General features: G+C 39.0%; 1 protein-coding gene across 9 annotated transcripts in view; it reads left to right on the top strand.

Annotated features, from left to right (window-relative positions):
• The window catches only part of CTNNA2 (catenin alpha 2), a 1,148,556-nt gene that overhangs the window by 338,071 nt on the left and 788,865 nt on the right, over positions 1 to 21,620 (top strand). For all 9 annotated transcript variants that reach the window (XM_035273413.3, XM_035273412.3, XM_017964211.4 and 6 more), the window contains one exon: positions 17,021 to 17,187. In XM_035273413.3, the coding sequence (XP_035129304.1) occupies positions 17,021 to 17,187 (167 nt within the window). The remainder of the gene's footprint in view (positions 1 to 17,020; positions 17,188 to 21,620) is intronic.

The raw sequence follows: 21,620 nt of genomic DNA, 5'->3' as shown, positions 1-21,620 counted from the left end.
ACTATGCAGCTGTAAAAAACAATGAGTTCATGTCCTTAGTAGGGACATGGATTAATCTGGAAACCATCATTCTCAGCAAACTAACACAAGAGCAGAAACTCAAAACATTGCATGTTCTCACTCACAAGTGAGTGTTGAACAATGAGAACACATGGACACTGGGAGGGGAGCATTACACACTGGGGTCTGTTGTGGGGGCTAGGGGAGGGGCAGTGGGGCTGGGGGAGATTGGGGAGGGTAACATGGGGAGAAATACCTAATGTAGGTGATGAGGGGACAGAGGTGGCAAACCACATTGCCATGTATGTACCTATGCAACAATTCTGCATGATCTGCACGTGTACCCCAGAATCTAACGTACAATAATAATGAAATGTTAAGTAACTTGCATAGGATCAAGCAAAAACAATATCAGAACTGGGACTTAAGAAGTCTGAGCCCTGTTTTTTTATTGCTACATTCTTGGAGACAAAACATAATTATTTGAAGAGTTTGTCCTACTACTAATTCTTGTTTACTTAATATTTTGCTAGAGGAATATTAAATACTATTAGCATTATTAATTTTGTTCTTAGTTTTCCTAAGGAATGGTAAATAAGCCTAAGTGTCAGAGGAGTCCCAAGTTCTAACTGAAAGGTAACAGTAGATTATATCTAATTTTTAAGAAAGTGGGAATTTAAACCGATAAATGAAAGTCTGCCATGGGATGAAGTATTCGTCCTTTTTTTCTGGCTTCTTTTGGTCTGTTATTAGTGGGCACATGTGCAACATAGATGCAAAGCAGACTAATCTCTATAGATGATAAATAATTTCTCATTCTGCTGTAAGGTGTGCGTTCTTTAGGAAAGCAATATGGAATCTTTATATGTGCAGTCAATGATACTTTAAATATGTCTTCAATCTTAATGAAGGAAGAAACGTTAACTGGGACATAACAATGGAATTCATTACCCTCTACAGCACAAAGGAAAAGCCAGAAGTTTGTGTTTGCTCTTGTACCATTGGCTACCTTCAGGCTAAGGAAGGCCGTAAAGTTGTCTCTAGTTATAGAGCAAAAAGGATTTGGGACTGAGTACAACATGATATCCATAGTATCATTAGTTGATTTATAAATCATGGTAAGCACAAATACTTATGTGTCTGAATTCACTGTGAGAGAAAATGGTCTTCTCTTTTATCTCATACTTTATCCCTTCATAATTTTATTTGTTTCAATAATATCACAGTTCTTTCAAATTATGGTTCATGAAAACATTATTTTAATATCAGTATTTTGTTTAGGTTAGTTTTCAAAAATAAAACCACAAAATGATTATATACATTTGCCATTGACTGTGTTTTGGTATATTTTTATTATTTTTATTGGCATATAACCATGTGTGTTATTTTAGAAATGTTTAAAAGCCCAAATTCTGTAGCCAGTCTTTTGAGATTAAAATCCTCATTCCATTACCTAGCATTTTTTAGCCTCTGGAAAAAGTAGGCTTTCTGTGCCTCAGTCTCTTCATGTATAAAATGGGAACAGTACCCCGTAGGGTTATCGTGAGGATTATAAGGCTAGAAGAGTATCTGAACAAAATAAGCACCATGTTAGGGTAAGCTATTATTATTGCTGTTACTAGCATCATCTTTGAAGTCATCATAGTTATCATCATCATCATCATCATCTTCGTCGTCGTCGTCACCACTCCCTTGTGTTGTAAGCTTTCCTACCAGTAGGCCTTTGGTTTAGGGCTTCTCTTTGCATCAAGGTTACTAAGATCACAGACTTTTAATTCCAACAGCCTTAGGTTTAAATCTCAGGGCTGAAGCTGACTATCTCATGTGACCTTAAACAAATTAATGGACAATTTTAAGTTTAGCCATAATTTGGGTTTTTATAAATCTTTGAAATGGAGCTAGTGTCATCAACCATATTGTGAGATTATATATATAAAGTACTTAGTATATTGCCTATTATCTACTAAGTGCATTATAAAAGACAGCTGTTACTACATTTTGCATCATAGAATTCAGAATTGTCATTGAAATTGTTAGCCATTTATCCTTAGTGTCTGAAGTACAGGGAGATGTGCCAAAAGTAACTGGAAGAGAAGAGGTAACATTGTTTAATCTCAGGGAGATCCACAGAGTAGGGAAAAGTAGATTTTTGCAATGCTGCCATTTTTAGATATAATTGCTAACTACATCTGTTGATTATTGAAATTATTAGGTATGAGAGATCTCAAATGTAATTTAAATGTGTAGTAAGAGGCAAAAGAAGCCTTAAGGCTAAATTCGATGAATGGGTTCATTCACTGGCTTTGCCAGCTCTTGGTGCAAAGCCTTACCTAGAGTATTTAAGAAGTGTGCCTTTTGGTGGAGAGTTGATGTGGTATGTGTATGCTCATGCATTTATACCTGAAAGGATTCTTTAACTTGGAATCGTGTGTAGATAACAAATAGATCTATTAAAAATTACTGAAATCACACTCCTTCTCAGGAATTAAAGTTGACTACTCATTGTTTCTGTCCTGTATCCAGTAATGGATGCATGGTGGATTCATACCTGGCCTTCTTTTCTACTTTAATATAACAACCTTGGATTAGTGTGACAGAGTGGTGGCCTCCATGAGGGCATGAGCTGGATCAGCCTGGGCTGTCGTTGTCCCCATCCAGTATGTCACAATGCCTACTTCTTGCTTTCTGGCCCTACATACTGGCTGGAAGTGGCTTAGAATTTTGCTTGTTAAACCTCCATTTTGCTCAGTAATGCCTAAGCTTTCTGTCTCTAAATTAGAAGCCCTCTGCATCTACAGCTTCTTTGGCATCTGCATTTTCTTACCCAACCATATCTTTAAACTCCTTTTGGTGAATAAAGCCACTTGCTCTTCCAAGTAGTAGTGGAAAACAGACTTCCCCTTTATTGTTAAAAATCAGTTCTCTTACTTACCAAAGTGAAACACCTTCCAACAGTGCCTCAACGCAATTGCTAAATTACTCCAACTCCAACTCTGTAACATGTAAATGAGAAAGAATTAAATGACTATGAGTGTTTGCTTAAAAAAATCCATGTTAGCTTATTAATCCTCATTGTAGGTCATACAGAGTAGAATGCGAACATCAGCAGGCTAGGTTAATCTCTCTATAGGCAAACCTGTGTGGGAAGTTAAATTATACTCCCAATGTGAGTTTTCAAATTTGTAGTGAGAAATATGTTTGCCTAGGGATTGTGTACCTATGTTCACTGGCAGGTACAAACAGTGCGGTTTTCAAGTCATTTATAAGAATTTTCTCACTTTTCCTTTAAAGGAAATTAACACTAAGAAGCACGGAATGGGGCTCCCTTTTCTTGGAAGCAGCCTGCAAGAGGCAGGAAGACCTTGAGACTGTCAAGATAATCTTAGAATGAGTCCAGATTTAATTGTTAGTACACCAAAGAATATCCCCAAATCTGAAAGTACAGGAAAAATTGATTCTGCTTATTTTCAGTCTAACAATAGGATCCCTGTTTTATATATATACACACACACACACACACACACACACACACACACACACATACATATATGTGTGTGTGTGTATTTGAGACAGAGTTTCACTGTGTCACCCAGGCTGGAGTGGCACAGTGGCATGATCTCAGCTCACTGCAACCTCCACCTCCTGGGTTCAAGTGATTCTCCTGCCTCAGCCTCCTGAGTAGATGGGATTATAGGTGTGTGCCACCACACCTGGCTAATTTTTTTGTATTTTTAGTAAAGACAGGGTTTCACCATGTTGGTCAGGCTGGTCTTGAACTCCTGACCTCGTGATCCACCCACCTCAGCCTCCCAAACTGCTGGGATCACAGGTGTGAGCCACTGTTCCCAGGCTCCTGCTTTATATTTTGATGTACTTCATAAGAATAATGTCTAGAGATTGAAGAAAAACATATGGAACATATTATCTGAAACTTTAGCTTTGAAATAAATAATTTTGTCAATATTTCCTGACATTTTGGATACTCTACATTATTTTGACTCAGTGAGTGGGTCACATTTCCAGTAGCAGGAGACAGAAAGTTAAAATTCACTGACTTCCTATAATCTTCATTCTTTCATTTATGGCTGTACATCTCCTTCCAACTTCATGCAACTGGTGTGTGATGAGTTGGGGCCTCTTGGCCTCAGAAATCTTGTTAGAAATAAAATGGAGCCCAACAGAGAAGGACCTTCAACCCCCTAAAATCCATCTTTTATTTAGGTCTTAATGTTAGGAGGTTAGAGAGGACTTGAACTTGAACTATTGACTCAGGCTTGCTCAATATGAGGCCAAAGGACTGTTTCATGATCAGCAGTGTATTTTCCTGGAACATTTTCATCTGTATTCTTTGTCTTTCAGAAATCTAGCCAGGAGTGTGGATGGGGAGTGGGCAGTGTGTGACTGATCTCTGCCTTCTCTCAAAGTCATGATTAAAAGCTGCCATTGGAGGGATAAAGAAAGAAAACAAGCTACACACACACACACACACACACACACACGTATATATTTGTGTGTATATGTGTATACACTGTATGTATATATTTGTGTGTGTATATATATGTATATGTGTATATATATGTATATGTGTATATATGTGTATATGTGTATATATGTATATATGTGTGTGTGTGTGTATATATATATATATAAGCACTCTTACCTATAATTATAGCTAAGTACCCACTACATACTCATAATTCCCAACTCCTTAAACGCACCTGTTTTATTTTTTTTAATTTCTAAATGTCCACGTAGTGGACATTTCTCTATAGTTATACTGCAGGTGATTCTTGTTACTGAGTCTTTCAGAACCATCAAGTTAGAAGTAAGTAGTGGGCAGAAATTGTGACTTCATCGTGAATATCTAGGACCTAGAAAGTTTCTACAACATAGCAAGCACTTAATAAATCCTCAATGAATAAATAAAAGGATGAAAAAAATGATATGTACTTTTTATATACTTTGTACACAAGCACACATTTATAGATATGGTGATATCATCAATGCTGCAACCTAAGGGAGTAAGGACAAGTTGTCACCTGCTGTCCAAATCTCCCAAATTTCCCTCACCCTTAAGGCTGCCTGTCAGGATGTGAAACATTTTTTCCCTTTCAAGGTTGATATTTGTTTTAACTTTTTTTCACTTATTTTAAAAATGTACTTTTGATTTGGAAGGAGAGAAGCCCATCTGAGATTCATTATGACCCTAGTGACAAGCTATTGATCACAAGAGTGAAGAAAGCTTCGATTAGCACATTTTGGCAGTTTGTCTTTTTGGATTTAGGGTTTTGAGTTACCTTAAATCAATTTTGTTCATTACCCATTCTCAGATCTTCTTGCTGCACAAATATATTTTTTTGTTAGCTGTGTTTTATTATAGTTTACACACTGATGTTCACTTAAATGTTATGTCCGTTTTAAACCCTCTTAATGTAGAAACCAGAATGGTGGTGACATGGGCACCTGCCACAGTTTAGTAAAGAGGCCTGGTGGCTATAATCATACTTAAGAAACTGCCATTTCTCTATGAAGAATGGAAAATCAGTGGTAGGTCAGAAATGAAAGGTTATGCCATTTAAATCCTAAAATCGATCATTCTAGTTTATTCACCCACAAACTAGTGAAGAAAATCAGTTTTCCCCATGTTGCATTTTAAAATATAACTTAATTGAGCTGTAATTTTATAGCATCATTTACCATGTTCATGATACCAATTACTTGGAACATTTTCTTTCTAGTTTTGAAATATGTGGTAGAATTTTCTATCTTTAATCAACTTTTCTCATTATGAGAATTGTTCCTGTGCTTTGTTTAGCCAAAGACTACTTTAGAAAAAGCTAGGTTGACTTGTTATTTTACTGTGTAGCAATTTCAAGCCTAGTTTCTTTAGCTGTAGTCTATAAGATGCAAATTATAAAATGTGCATTTTATACTTCTCATTTGCTTTTCTCTGCATTTATATTTTAGTTAATATGAAATCAGTGATGCAAGTATTGTTCAAGTATTATTCAGTTTTACTTATGAAAATTTAGAGATGCCATAAAACTTACAAATACCTACACATATGTAGAGTATCAAGACATCCAAACTGATATACAAAGGCTTCAATTATATGGACTAACTTGGGGACAGTCAGTTGTAAATTTGTGAAACTATATCAGAAACAGAATGTTTCCCCCAAAGTATATGGAACTGCAGCAAATATAAAGCTTAGAGTTGAGAGACCCAGTTTCTGGTCTGGACTCTGCTTTTAGTTGACCATTTGAGCTTGAGAAAGCCATTAAAGGTTTTTGATAGTTATTTTCTGAAATTCAGGCATTGAGTTCCACCAATGAGCTCACAGTTAATGTCTTTCAAATATATGTAGTAATTTCTATTCTGAAATAGCTCAGAGTGACTTGTGACTATCTTAATTGTTTTTTAACAAGCTAGAAACCAGATCTGTTCCTTCCAAAGTAGATTAGAAATATATTTTTATACTTACACTGTTAACTGGCTCAAAAAGTAGTGGAAGAACAAACAAATTATCTTGACTTGAATGATTAGATAGTAGATTTTTAATATTTGGAAACCTGGAGAGAGTTGTTTATTTTTTAATGTCAGTTGTTCTTTTACATAAGGCAACTTCAGCATTAGTTCTCAGGCAGTGGCTAAAGAGCATTCATCTTGACATTTCCCTTCTTAAAAGACATTTAAACAGAGTTCTCAAGATCTACCCTATAGAAGAGAAGATTATACTTTAATGTGTGGCTCAGAAGAGCATATCAAAGACCAGACAGAAGAAAAAAATGTTAACAATTAAAGCTATCACAAATTGGACTGGTTTTCTAGAAAGACAGAGGGCTATTGGTCCTAGAGGTCATAGCTGGATTTTGCATCTGTTAAATTTTATCTGCATGATGTCCTCCAAGGTATTGTTAAATTCTGGAATTTGGACATTAAATCCATCCTCTGTACTCTGCATTTTCTTGTGAAGTATCTTAAAGAGCATGAGAAAATCAAGATGTCCTCTACATATGCATGTCAAGGTGTTGAACCTGAATGCTGCTGTCTCTTTGATTCAGAATTAGATGCTAGCATGTTTGATGCCTGTGTTATCTCTGCTTGTCCAGTCTAGATGGAAGTTGTGGCATTGATTCTTGTTTTCCTTATAACATTAGAATGTTTTGGAAGTCACACTTCAAGTACCAAGTACTGTAGTAACCAGAATGGTGGTTACTACATTTCAGTGCGTTTTGATTTGTGTCATCGTTGTGGGAGAATGCAGGTACTGATCAATAGAAACATTTATTGACTTAAGAATAGAACTTTATCCGGCAAAAAGTAGGTGCACAGTAAATATTTACAAAATGAATAAATGAATGAGTGTGCAAAGAAAAAAAAAAGAATATAAATAAGTCAGCAGCATGCTTTTTATAGAGAGACTTGACTTACATATTGAAATTTGGGGTTTATACAAAAATTAATTTACTGGATGCTTATATGCTTTAGAAGATAACTTATAATAGATTTTCTTTAGTATATATTTGCTATAGTGTCATTTCAGAAATACATGTATTGCCCAATGAAATTTACATTTCATCAATTTATTTTCTCTTTATATGTAAAAATATTGAACAAAATAGAGTTCACTATCGGTCCTCTATATTCCATTTTTTTCTTAAGCTTAAATTATCATTCTTTAACATTTCCTAATTTATGGTCTTCTATTGCATTCAAGCCCAAAACAATAATGACCTTTTGATGGAGTGTGGCTGTTGCTACATTTAACAGGTCCGTGCAAAGGTCTCATTTGTGAAGCACGCCATATTGCAGCTTCATAATCTTTCTGGCAACAACAATGTAAAATTACCCTACACCCTCTCCTCCCAACCCAGGAAAAAGCTACAGCTGAAATAATTAGAATCCATACGCTTAATGATCTGTGCCTTCTGCAAGGTGGCGCATTACTGTCTCTAACGATGTTTAATAGCTCATAACATTCAATACACTTAATCATTAGTTACTGACATTTCTGGTTCTTTTGCATAATGAACATACCTTGATAGGGTGAAAATTTCATTGGAAAATACTCAATTATCTACCTTGGGAAAGCACAATGACCAAATGAGGACATGCATTTGTCTTTTGAGCTGCTCTTGCCACTGAATTAGGGCTGTAATAGAGACATGTGGCTACAGTGGGATTTTGTTGAGTGAGGAAGGTTTGATTTGCTGGTGTCACATTGGGCTTTGTTGGTCTCACAGCAGCAATGGGACTGAGACCAGAGGCCCTGACTGAGATGTCAGGAGACAGGGATGCTGGCCTCCACCAACCACCTGACCTGTGCACTTGGGCTTCTGTGTCTTTATGTGTAAGATGAGAAGGAGGTGCTGAAATGATGACCAAGGAGGTACCTTCTCATTTTATAATATTTACATAGTTTTGGCATGGCTTGCATGATAGGGTTTTTAAAAATAAGCAGATAAGGCTTTCTTCTGAAAACTGCTTATTTAGGCCAAATATTATTATTATTATTATTATTATTGATAATGAGACCTGAATAGTACCAAACACTGCTGTAACTGCTTAGTGCTTGAAGTGTCCACAGGAGGTAGATTATTTTAATGCAGATTCTGCTTGAGAAAAGACAGGGCTTCAGCATCCCCGAGCCTTAGAGAAAAATTCCGATTGTTGATTATTGACCTTTTCTCCAATCATAGATTTGAGTCATAGCCACCCTGGGGTGAAATGCATGCATAGCTCTCTCACATCTTTGATAGTATCCAGAAAAGTGTTAAGGCATTTTCCTTCTTGCTAGCAAAGGCCAACGTGGGCAAAACAGAGGAGAAGCAGAGGAGTTGCTCCTTTCACTAGCACTTTGCTGTAGCAAATGTTGTGGTTTCCTTGCTGCTTCCTGAACTTACAAATCCAGCTAAACAAGTTCAAAAATGAAAAGGAAGAAAAGATTTCAATCATATTATTGTAGAGTTTATAGCATCTGGGATTTCATTTGCCTTTTCTTTCTGCTTCAATATCAATTCAATATGGTTCAAAATGTAAAGTGTCAGGCAGGCCTTCCCTTCCTCCTCCCTACAGCACTACTTGAGGGAATAGATCTTGACAACCGATGTGAGGTCTTAGGATTTAAAAAATTAATGTGCTACAATTATGAATCCTACACTGACCAAGCTTATAGGCCAAGGAAGGTGTTGAAAACTCAAATGCATACATGCACAGTCAGTCATGAATCGTCCCTAACGTGTGACAGTAAGGAATGGTGGGGCCTGGGAATAATTGGAGAAATGTCTTTGTTTTAGGCCCATGCTCCTTCCCTTCCTCCCTTTTACCCTCCCTTCCTCCATCCTTCCCTCACTCCCTTCCTTTCTTCCTTCGTCCGTCCCACCCTCCTTCCATCTATTTCTCTCTCCCTCTGTTTCTCCCTTTCTCCTTCCCTCCTTTCCTTCCTTCCTCCCTTCCTCCCTTCCTCTCTCTCATCCTTCCTTCATTCTTTCCAATACTCTTCAAACGGAATAAAATAATTTACTAGTCTTCAATTCCTAATCCAGGCACAGACAGACATATGTAAACAAATAATTTTCATACAGTAAACAGGATGTTAAAATAAAGATATTTCTAAAGCACTGTTTTTAAGAGGATAGACTGCAGAGCCAGACAGATTCTGAATGCCTGCTTCACCACTTACCATCTGTTTGACCTTGGGCCAATAATCTTCCTTTTCTGTGTTCAGTTTCCTCAGATAAAAACTTCCGTCACCAGTTTTTTCTTCAGCAGAAAAACAGTTGATGCAGGCCAAGCTCTTTGAACAGAACTTGGCACATTGTGAGCTCTTAAAAATAGGGCTGTTTTTATTACAGATGAGAGAGTTACATACTAAAATATTAAGTCCAAATAGACACAGCCTAGTAAAATGCTAAAGTGGAAGGAATCTTGGATCACCCAGCAGACCTACCCCTCTCGCTGCTGGAACCATCAATGTCCCCAGAAGAGGACATTCCTATGTGTGCAAATGTCATTAGTGCAGAGGTCCTCAGCCAGATCAATACCTGCTTACCTCATCTTTTCAACACATTGTCCAACTCTGCATGATTCTTATCAGAGAACCACTCACTTATTTCTTCCAAGAAAAGGAGCCAAGAGGCGAAGTGGAATGCATCAAGATCTTCTGTGGTGACCTTGTGATTTCTGTGGTGTTGTCCACCCTGGCCACTCATTTACCGTTTAAGTTGGTTTTGTCTCAGATGAAGATAAATATTTTCCCACTTTGCTTTGAAATTTAGCTAACCAGACCCGTAAGTGGTTTTCAAGTATTGCATTGCCTTCCAAACTCTACAAAATAATCAAAATGATAAAATGTTCTGAAGTTGGCCATTGTCAACTGAATTCCCATTTTAAAATTCTGTTACGTATTTTCCTTCACAGTTTCTGTACGTGTATGTATGAGCTCAATCGCGATGCACACTTTGAGTTGCAGAACTGGCTAAGGTTTTGGGAACCCATGGTCAGGTTCCCTCACTAGTGTTGCTTTCTTCTCTAAAAACACATTTTAGTTTCTGCATTGCTTTACAGGATCCATTTTTCAGAATCCTTTAAGATTTGTACTTAAAGGAAAATACATGTAAAAGAGTTTGTTAGGTAGGTGTAGGTTAGCACAAAAAGGGACCAAAATGTGGTATGAGGATTGGAATTTTTTGCTCTTTTTCTCATTGTTTCTTTTTCTTTTTTTTTTTTTTTTTTGAGACGGAGTTTCACTCTGTCACCAGGCTGGAGTGAAGTGGTGTGATATCTGCTTACTGCAACCTACACCTCCCAGGCTCAAGCGATTCTCCTGCCTCAGCCTCCCAAGTAGCTGGGATTTCAGGTTCCCACCACCACACCTGGCTAATTTTTGTATTTTTAGCAAAGACAGGGTTTCACCATGTTGGCCAGGCTGGGCGACAAACTCCTGACCTCCAATGATCTGCCTACCTCAGCCTCCCAAAGTGCTGAGATTACAGGTGTGAGCCACCACACTCGGCCTTCCCTCATTTTTTCTAAGAATTCTGTAATACTGGGAGAAATATAAAAGACATGAACTATCAGTATATGTTGGATAATTTATGTAATTAGACAAAGGAGAGTTATACATTTAGACAAAAGATGATATGCAGCTGTAGCTATTACAGGTGAAAACTGTTTAAAAATATAGGCATATAGAACTTTCTAGATGCTAGCTCATCAGATGGTCCCTGGTGATTGTCGTTGGTTATTATGATGTAAATGCTCTTTTGGCTTTTTAAATTGTATTTATTTTTTTTTTTAGTTTTCTTAAGGAGCACATATTTATTTTATAATAAAAATTTTGACAATGTAAATTACTATGCAAGGTGTAAGAAATACATTGAAATTCCTTTCCATATGTGTCTCTTCATATCTTAATCTTCTTTTTTTCTGGCTGTTTCACTACATTTGCTCTGTAGTTTGCCTCTTTCTTCATTTTCATTCTCACACTAGTTCTAGTTACCATCATTTGACTCCAGGGGTAAGTCCAGTTCTTGCCATTGCTAAAAGAGTAAAAAGAAGAGGTTTTTTGTTTTGTTTTGTAGTTTGTTGCTTTTTGAGATGGAGTTTCACTCTTGTTGCCCAGGCTGGAGTGCAATGGTGAAATCTCGGCTTGCTGCAACCTCCACCTCCCGGGTTCAAGTGATTCTCCTGCCTCAGCCTCCCGAGTAGCTGTGACTACAGGCACTCGCCACCACACCCGGCTAATTTTTTGTATTTTTAGTAGAGACATGGTTTTATAATGTTGGCCAGGCTAGTCTCGAACTTCCGACCTCAGATGATCCACCCGCCTCGGCCTCCCAAAGTGCTGGGATTAAGGGTGTGAGCCACCACACCTTGTTTTGTTTTTGAGATAGGTCTCACTCTGTCACACAAGCTGGAGTGCAGTGGTGCAATGACAGCTCACTGCAGCCTCAAATTCCTGTGCTTAAGCCATCCTTCTGCCTTAGCCTCTAGAGTGGCAGGGACTGCCCTGGCAATTTGATGTTTACAACTTTTTATAGAGATAGGGTCTCACTATGTTGACCAGGATGGAAAAAAAAAAAATGAGTTAAATCCTCTTCATCCTCTGAGACCATCAACGATTCTGATGTTTTCATTTTCTTAACCCAACACTCTTTGAATCTGTATTTTTACCACACCTTTTTGCTTGCTTCTCACAGTTTTTCAGTAGTTCATTTGTCAGGAGTTTAAAGAGTGCTGACCTTGCATGCAGGCCCATCCTTCGAGGAATGAGCCACAGGATATCTGTGCCATTTTGGTTCATGCTGTGCTTCCTACCTGACTTTTCTATTCCTACGACTTTGTCTTTCACAATCCATCTCTTTCTTTCTTCCTTCCTTTCCTTCCTTTCTTTCCTTCTTTCTTTTTTTGTAAGGTAGAGTTTTGCTCTTGTTGCCCAGGCTGGAGTACAATGGTGTGATCTCGGCTCACTGCAACCTCTGCCTCCCGGGTTCAAGCTATTCTTCTGCCTCAGTCTCCTGAGTAGCTGGGATTAAAGGAATGTGCCACCACCCACGGCTAATTTTGTGTTTTCAGTAGAGATGGGGTTTCTCCATGTTGGTCAGTCTGGTCTCAAACTCCCGACCTCTGGTGATCCACCACGTTGGCTTCCCAAAGCACTGAGATTAGAGGTGTGAGGCATCGTGCCTGGCCCATGCCATCCTTTTCTCATATTATTACTGGCCTGCATCATTGCACATTTGAGTTGATCTTACATCAAGCTGATGCACAATTATGTATTCATCCCCATGCCTTAAGGGTAGCCTAGAAACCAGAATAAGCACTGATTTAAAAGCCAAGCACCTTTTTTTTTTGTATATATTCTATCTTCAAACAATAAGTACTTTTATTGAGCTTATGTTTTCTTGCTTCGAAGGAAGAAACTCAAGAAGTGAAACCCACCAAAATGTACACTTTTAAACCTGTAGCCAGGAGTTCACCAATTCTTCTTATCGCATTTTTGGGGGATTGAGGTGGTAATGATAGTCGTGGTATTAATGAATAATGATCACCCTTTATGGGCAAGGCCCTATGCTGGTGCTTTGAATGCGTCATCTCTAATTTTAACTCTCATGGCCATTTGTGAGCTGGCTGTAATTATTTTCACTGTCATTTTACAGTTGGCAGGTTGAGTAAGCACTAGCTGACATATTTGGTAATAGTTGAGGTCGAGTCGGGATCTGAACCCAGGTCAATGTGATTTTGTTTATCCTTTTTCATCCATGAGTCACATTAAGAACAATACTTATATAATAAGCCTTTATGTAGCAGCACTACATACATGTGCTTGTCACTTATTCGGTTATGTTAATTTTTCTTCTTTTCAGCAGGTAGTAGTGGCTTGAGGACATCAAAGGCTTTACCATAGAAATGCTGCTCTGGATTAGGTCTATCATCAAGTACATGAGACTGAACAAGAATGTATATAAAAGAAGCAGGCAGATCTCTCCACCCTCTCTTCACCGCTCCATTTCCCTCTTACACATGCATGCTGTTTCTTAAGTAAATATGTCAATCTTATAGAAAAAGCACTTTTCTCTACATTCTTGGGGAAGTAGCTAATTTTATCCTGATAAACTTATCAGCTTGATTCAGTAATGCTAAAGCTGCAGGGATGTAAGACATATTAAAATTATAACTGATTTGAGGTTGCCTTTCCTTTGGAAACCTTAATGCAAAATCACTTGTATCTGCTTACAATTAGCTTTTAGTTTTAATTTACATGAAATGAAATCATCTTCTATTTATCTTAGAATAATCTCAGAATTTAGTATGAGTTTTCCATCCAGGAAGGCAGATGACATTTTCTAACATGGGTCTCTCTCACTTTCTCTCTCTCTCTCTGACCGTCTTCTCTGTCTCCCTCTCATGGACATCTGCCTAGCCACTCCTGGAGTGCCAGCTGTGGGCCCCAGGTTGATTAGCTCCTCCTAAGAGCTCTGACAGACAGGTGTCACCCATCAGCTTTGAAGCAGTGTTGCCGACAAGATGGCTGGCATCTGCATGAAATGCCACTACCCTTCTGCCAGATGCCTGATGGTGTCCCTGAGACGGATGGAAGGAGTCGTTTTGGGCCCTTCAGAGCCCCTTGTTCTGGCATGCCCTGTCTTCTGGAATGATGTTGGTTCATTCCGAATGTTCAATCTCAACTTGAAAATACATTGGATTAGTCATGGTTCCTCAAGTAATGCACAAGCTCCACCTGCAGGGCAGGGGTGTGACTGGCCTCTCCTCGTGGGGCCCTCTGTTCTACAGGTAGGCCTACCTAGTGACCTACTCTTAGCCTTGCTAGGGCTCACACCAATTTAACCTCCAGGAAATGGGATCAGCCATGTAGCTACCTGGGTTCATGTACACAGTACATCTCACTTTCCCTTGAATAAGTGTGTCGATTTCAACAGTAGCTGACTAGTCTGTTAATATCTTACACAAATTTGTCTAGCTCTACTTGTGGTGCCTTTCTCAATAGTTTGTTGGATTTACCTTAGTGTTTAATGTTCTTTCTAGTTGACTGTATAAAGTGGGGGAAAAGGTGGCTTTCTTCCTCCCACCAGATACTTACCAATAAGTATTACAGATACTTACCAATACTCTTTTTATTTGGGAGGAATAGGGGCAAGAGAAGGAGAATTATGTAATCCTGTGGCAGGGGTGGGACACTTGAATTTTTAAAATTCATCATTGTGACACTAGAGTAATGTATTTTTAAGTTTCTCCCATGCTGTTGTTATATATCAAGCTATTTGTGCCTAGACAAAAAAGGCTAAATTGGTTAGCAATATAAAATGCTTATTGTAGATGGTAGCCTCTTTAAAAAAATCCAACAGTGCAATATATTTTCCTACATGCACACATTCCCAAGTATAAAAAGTATCGCTGTGAAGGTTTAAATAACTATCACACTAGCTGAGAGAATGACTTTATATTCTGATCGGCCTGTAAAATGGTAAGACTTTTTTTTTTATTTTTTCTTATAACTTAGGATTAATTACAAGATGCAAAGACTTCCCATGCTATCATTGACTTCATTTAAATGAGCTAGATTTTGCTTAGGAGGTGGGTAGTAATCATTACTATAAAAATTGAATAAATTGTTTGATCTTGAGTGTATAAATCTGTCATATTAACTGTACTTTTCAAGTTTATTGAAACTTTTACACCTCTGTGTATACTCTGCTATATGAAGCTCCATTTATGCTTTCTCACAGTTTTCACTCCCCCAAGTGGATATCCACCCACTGATTTGGTGTCAGTAGCAATCCTTGTTAATTATCTCTCTTTCTCACTCCTGGGGTCCCTTGGTACAAATGCATACCTGACTCTGGTATTGTGTCAGCCCTCAACATCAGCTTGAACCTTTTGTCTGGTCTTCCCATCTAATCAGCCCTTAGATAGGTGGGTTGTGTCACACAGATACATTTTATACTCCCTCTCCCATTTCCTTGGTCCAGACTCTTACCACGGCTCTCTCAGACTAAAACTGCATTCACCCTATTAACTGATTTCTCTGTCCTTGTCTTTTCCCCACCAGTTTATTTTATGTAATATGACTAAATCAATCTTCCAAAAATAAAAATCTATTAATATCACTTCCCACCCTGCTGTGGATACAGTCCAAATCTCTTACGTGGTATTCCAGGTATTACCGCCTCTCTCCAGCCGCCTTCCTTATGGGGCCTTCCAGAGAACTGCAGTCTCTATACTTATCACGGGGCCTTCCAGAGAACTGCTGTCTCTATACTTAGCATGGGGCTCCAGATTCAGAACCACGAAGTGTGCATGCTGCGAGATGCGCTCCCTACCTTTGTTTCCCTGGTGAACACCTCTTTCTTTTTTGCATCCCACTAAAGTGGTCAACTTCCCCCCGGTCTCACATCTCACACGAAATGAGCAAATACCTCTCCCTTCTCCATTGCCTATATTCTTTTTTTTTTTTTTTTTTTTTTTTTTTTGAGATACAGTCTTGCTCTGTCGCTCAGGCTGCAGTACAGTGGCGTACTCTTGGCTCACTGCAATCTCTGCCTCCCGGGGTTCATGTGATTCTCCTGACTCAGCCTCCCAAGTAGCTGGGACTACAGGTGCACACCACCATGGCCAGCTAAATTTTGTATTTTTGGTAGAGACAGGGTTTCACCATATTTGTCAGGCTGGTCTTGAACTCCTGACCTCGTGATCCACCTGCCTCTGCCTCCCAAAGTACTGGGATTACAAGCTTGAGCCACCACGCCCAGCCTGCCTACATTCTTAATCTTGTCTCTTATGGCACTTAATTACTGTATTCTGATTATGTGTTGACAACCTGTTTACCCATGAGACTGTGAATTCCTTGTGCCTGGGTGTTCTTAGTCAACTTTGTAACTCCAGAGCCTAGTACAGAATCTGTCACAAGTGTGTGTTTAGTAAACATTTGTTTAATTGGTTCAGTTCTCATCTAAATGTTCTCTATATTAGAGAATAGGTTACTAAGAGGATTAGAAGATTAGATCTTGGGTGCCTCTATAATGTGTTCCTGTCTGATTAGCTCAATTAAGAGTACAGTGTTAATGAGGCCAAGGTCTTAACTTTCAATTCTCTGTGGAGCAATTGGCTTTGTACATCAACTGTCAGTAACTTCAAGGAGTTGCATGGTAAGTTTCCTGGTATCATTGGTTCTAAGGCAAATGAGGAGAGAGGATGGTTAAGCTCAAGGCAAATCCATCTCAACTCTTAGGCAAATGGAATTAAATATATTCCTTATTGATGTAAAAAGCATGAATTCATACTTCAGTGTGAAATGAGCCCCTTGTTTAGTCCACAGTTCTTGTCCATGTGCACTGATATAGACAAAGCGCTCTTTGATGCATTAGAGGTGGCAGAAATACCACATGGTAATTGGAGTTTCTCAATAAAAATGGTAATTGTCCATTCACAGATCTTTAGGATGGTCAGCCTCTAAGCCTCTTGTCTACCCACCTGCCTCTCAATGTCTGTCTTCCAGGTGAGACGATGCGTATCGCCTCCTCCGAGTTTGCTGATGACCCATGCTCATCGGTAAAGCGCGGCACCATGGTGCGGGCGGCAAGGGCTTTGCTCTCGGCAGTGACACGCTTACTCATCCTTGCGGACATGGCAGATGTCATGAGACTTTTATCCCATCTGAAAATTGTACGTATGTAGAACTTGTCAAAACTTTCTTTATGTGAGTGGCAATGTTGACCATGTGTGTTATAGCTGACCTCTACTCTAGATGTTTCATTGGTCACCACATCACTTGGTTACCCACCCATGTAGTGCCCACCCCCAACTTTTTCTAATAATAAAATTATATTCAATAATATATTCAAAAAGTTTTGTTAGACTCACTTGAATTATTCTTTTCTCCTCAAAACTGAGAGCTTAGACTTCTCCTTACTTCCTGGAGTCTCTAACAGTACATTCTTTTAGGCTATGGAACCTGGACAGGTGAAACTGCCTTTGTCTCATCTCAAGATCATAGCAGTGTTGGTCCATGTGGTAAATCAGGTTAGGGCCAGCTCTGCTGAGTAGCTGATCACCTGTGCCCATCTTAGTGTGGATTACATGTTGAATATATTTTGCTATCTACTCTAGCCTTGATCTCCTGTATATATATGGATTTTTGAACCCAATAATGGCAATAAAAAGGGGCCCTATCCATGCTTCCCATGGCTAAAGTCAGTCTTGTTTCACCAAGCCTGGCATCTAACATATCTGGATTGGTTTTCTGAGTGGATACATACTTGTCCCACTAACCCATAGAACACCATTATATGTGCCTTGCTTTTCATGGTTTCTTCTAATTCTTTTATTTCCTAATAGAATTGAAGCCCTGCTCTCATCACAAATTTTAATGCAATCGTGATTAAGGCTACTTCCCCAGTCCTTGACAACTGGCCCTTTTTCTGTTTTCCTATTTGCTGATTGGTATCTAGTTGCAACAAGGATGGTTCAAGCCTTTAACAAAGATGATGTAACTTAGCTGCGTAGGAACATGGCCCCTGCTTAGGGAATCCCTAATCTATACATTCAGTGAAATATGATTTTCACCCCGGACTGATCGCAGAGTGCTTAGATGATGAAATGCAAACCATGTTTTTTTTTTTGGAGGACCAAACAATCGCTCGCTTGGTTCCCCGGCTGTCCTGGGCAATCCTGGATGATCATGTTTTCTATCAGCTAATCTTCCTGCTCTATTTTCTTTATCAGTGAAAGCAGGTTATGAGGAGGGCCACAGGAGATAGAAAATGAATAATGAGAGACTGCTCTCACCTCACCATTTGTTCAGTAGGAGGGATCATCAAGAAATTACTTAAATCATAATTACTCTGTCAAAAAAACCTTGGGCAGGATCTTTTACTCAAGTTGGCGCCAATAAAGTAGCCAGGATTCTCAAGTTATATATAAATTCTAGAAAAATATGAAAGGTTTCAAATTCCAACATCTGCACCCTGAGCTCCTGATGCCATAAACATAAAGGAAGTATATCTCGTTATGGCTTCTATATAGGTCCCTGAGGAACAAGGGACACCAAGAAACTGCTTGGAAGTTTTTTTTTCCCTTAGGAATTTTTCAGGGAATGAGTTTTGAACAGCCAGTAAAGGCTCTTGAAATTAGGTGAGGTGAGCAGTTTGAGGAGAGACTACCTATTTCAGAGGATGTTGAAAGGCAGTACAATACTAGAATTAACCGTTTAGATGCTGGAGTCAGACTAGGTTTAATCTTGATTTGATATCTATTTGCCAGCTGTGTGTCAACCTAGCAGGTAAATCTCAGATATCTCATCTGTTCAAGTGGGGCTAATGGTAGAGCAGCCCTCGAGGTTGTGGGGAGGTTTGAATGGGGACGATTCCTCTGAAGCACTTATCCCAGAGAATGGCATAAAGTGAGTGTTCTGTCAATGGCAGCTGAGTAGGGAGTGTAAGATGACTGAAAACACTTGTAGGCTGCCATACCGGCTGCCATTCCTCCAGCCCTCTCTGTTATATGCATCTTTTCAGCTACACAAAACTTCCTTCTCAAGCATTTTGGAAAAAAATGTTTTGTTATTTTTTTCCTTACAGCCTACTTAGTCTTCGAAGGCAATATTTTAGATATGCCTTTACAGAGAAGGACAATCTTCCTTCACCCCAGCAAAAAAAATAATAGGACTGAACCTAACAAAATTAACCTTACATCTCATATATCAGCGCTTTGCTGCAGAAGGTCCTGTCAGCAACTGTCAGGGAGTGATGACGGGCTGAATATCCTTGCTGAACTGCCTACACTCCACACTCGAGAAGTGTGATAAATCCAGAGTGATAATGCTGTGTGTGGCACCAGTTGCCTCCTGCAGTCCTGCCTCTCAGCCCACCTGTTTCGACCGACCAGTGATGTTGGCTCATCAGATTACAGCAGCCTGCTCCAGTGGGGAGTCAACTGCAGTCTCTTCTGCACACAACCCTGTAAGGGAATTAAAAAAAAAAAAAAAGATTTAGCACAAAATCATGGAAAGGTCAACCTGGCAATATTAAGCAGCCCTGTCAGACTGTCAGTAGTGAAATTAAAAATGATTGTAAACTAAATAACACATTTGTTCTACTTAGAGTGCAGCGTCTGTAGCAAACAGCTGTGGTGGAATGTTTCCCTCTTGTGGAGTAAGTGAGGAACTACAGTTTCTGGGGCCATCACTGAAATACTGATTGTGGCTTGTGTCACGCTTTGGATTCAGATCAATCAGTGTTTTCTTTCATGAACTATTGCCCCCACCCCCGAAAAAAAGTCAACATGTCAACAATTCATTGCACATGAACATAGCACATAATTCTACCCAGTCATATGTCTGTTCTTTTGCGCAGAAGCGTATCTTCTCAGGACTGATGTATGGTCCGCAAGCTTCTATTTATTTGTTTTTCTGTAACTCAGGATGGAGGATATATCAAATATCTTTACATGTTTTGATGAAGCAATTTAGAAAATATTTACTCCTTTCTCAAGGACTTTTTAAAATAAACAATGAGTTTCTTTACCATCTGGATGATAAACCAGAGAGAGAAAGAAAAGAGCAACAGTTGCTTTCTAGTTGGCTCACGCCTGTAATCTCAGCACTTTGGGAGGCCGAGGCGGGTGGCTCACGAGGTCAAGAGATTGAGACCATCCTGGTCAACATGGTGAAATCCCGTCTCTACTAAAAATACAAAAAATTAGGTGGGCATGGTGGTGCATGCCTGTAATTCCCGCTACTCGGGAGGCTGAGGCAGGATAATTGCCTGAATCCAGGAGGTGGAGGTTGCGGTGAGCCGAGATCGCGCCATTGTACTCCAGCCTGGGTAACGAGAGCGAAACTCCGACTCAAAAAAAAAAAAAACAAAAACAAAAACCAAAAAAAACAGTAAAGTAGAGACTCTGGTTTTCTAGTTGGGTTCAGATTGAGTAATACCTTATAGTGAGACTGCAGCCTCCTGCTGTGTTAACTGCTATGTATCTCTTTTACCTTAAGTGTTACACATCGCTTTCTACTTTTATCTTTTAGGCCATATGTCAAAGTTTTATTTTTGTTCTTCTCAGATGTTAATTTTTCTCATTTCTGAGTAACTTGCATGGAGATTTTCACAGCAACTTATATTAATTTTTTTTCATCAGCAGTTTGCCAGTTTGATGAAGAATAGTCATTTGAGTAAATGTGGCTAAATGTTGTTCAGCATCTAAAAACGAGTAAAGAATTAGGATACCTGCGGAGGTCACGTGGTTTGGCAGTGCATAGGTCTTCGCATTCTGCTACTTGACAATTATATTTAGGAGCTAAAATTTAAATGGCTACTGAGGAATTCTTCTCAGATAACATATAGATATTAGTTGTTCAAGTTATGCTATTTGTTCGATCATGCAAGTATTGTGGTACTTTTTTTTTTTTTTTTTTTTGAGACAGTCTTGCTATGTTGCTTAGGCTGGAGTGCAGTGGTGCAGTCTCGGCTCACTACAACCTCAGCCTCCCAAGTTCAAGCAATTCTTCTGCCTCAGCCTCCCAAGTAGCTAGGATTACAGGCGCCTGCCACCATGCCCAGCTAATTTTTGTATTTTTAGTAGAGACGGATTTCAGTGTGTTGGCCAGGCTGGTCTTGAACTCCTGACCTCATGATCTGCCTGCCTCAGCCTCCCAAAGTGCTGGGATTACAGGCTTCAGCCACCACACCCGGCCTACTTGTGGTACTTTAATATTGAGTTCTTCTTTGAGTGTATTAAAGATTCACATAACTGGAAAAGGTCTTTGCTGCTGCTGTTACTTTAAATTCAGGAGGATAGTGATAGAACAGTGGTTGACTTAGAGTTCCATTGTCCAGTTAGCACCCAAGTGAGAATTTAATGTTCCTAAGTAAAGCTAAGGTAATCATTTACATTTCAGACACCATTTAAAACTACTGAATTATAATCAAATTTACTGTTGAAGTTGCTGGCAAATGATTTCCTCGCCAGATACCTGGAATAACCTGCAGTCTGTTCACTTTGTCAGTGTGTTAGGTTGATATATGGCATCCTGGAAATTTAAAGGAATCCTGCAGGATAATCAGTGATCATGAAGAGGGACATTTATTTATTACATTAGT

The sequence above is a fragment of the Callithrix jacchus genome, chromosome 14 (genome assembly GCF_049354715.1).
Source record: "Callithrix jacchus isolate 240 chromosome 14, calJac240_pri, whole genome shotgun sequence".
Taxonomy (NCBI): Eukaryota; Metazoa; Chordata; class Mammalia; order Primates; family Cebidae; genus Callithrix; species Callithrix jacchus.
Note: the sequence above shows the minus strand (reverse complement) of the source record. Positions and strands in the feature narration are given on the sequence as shown.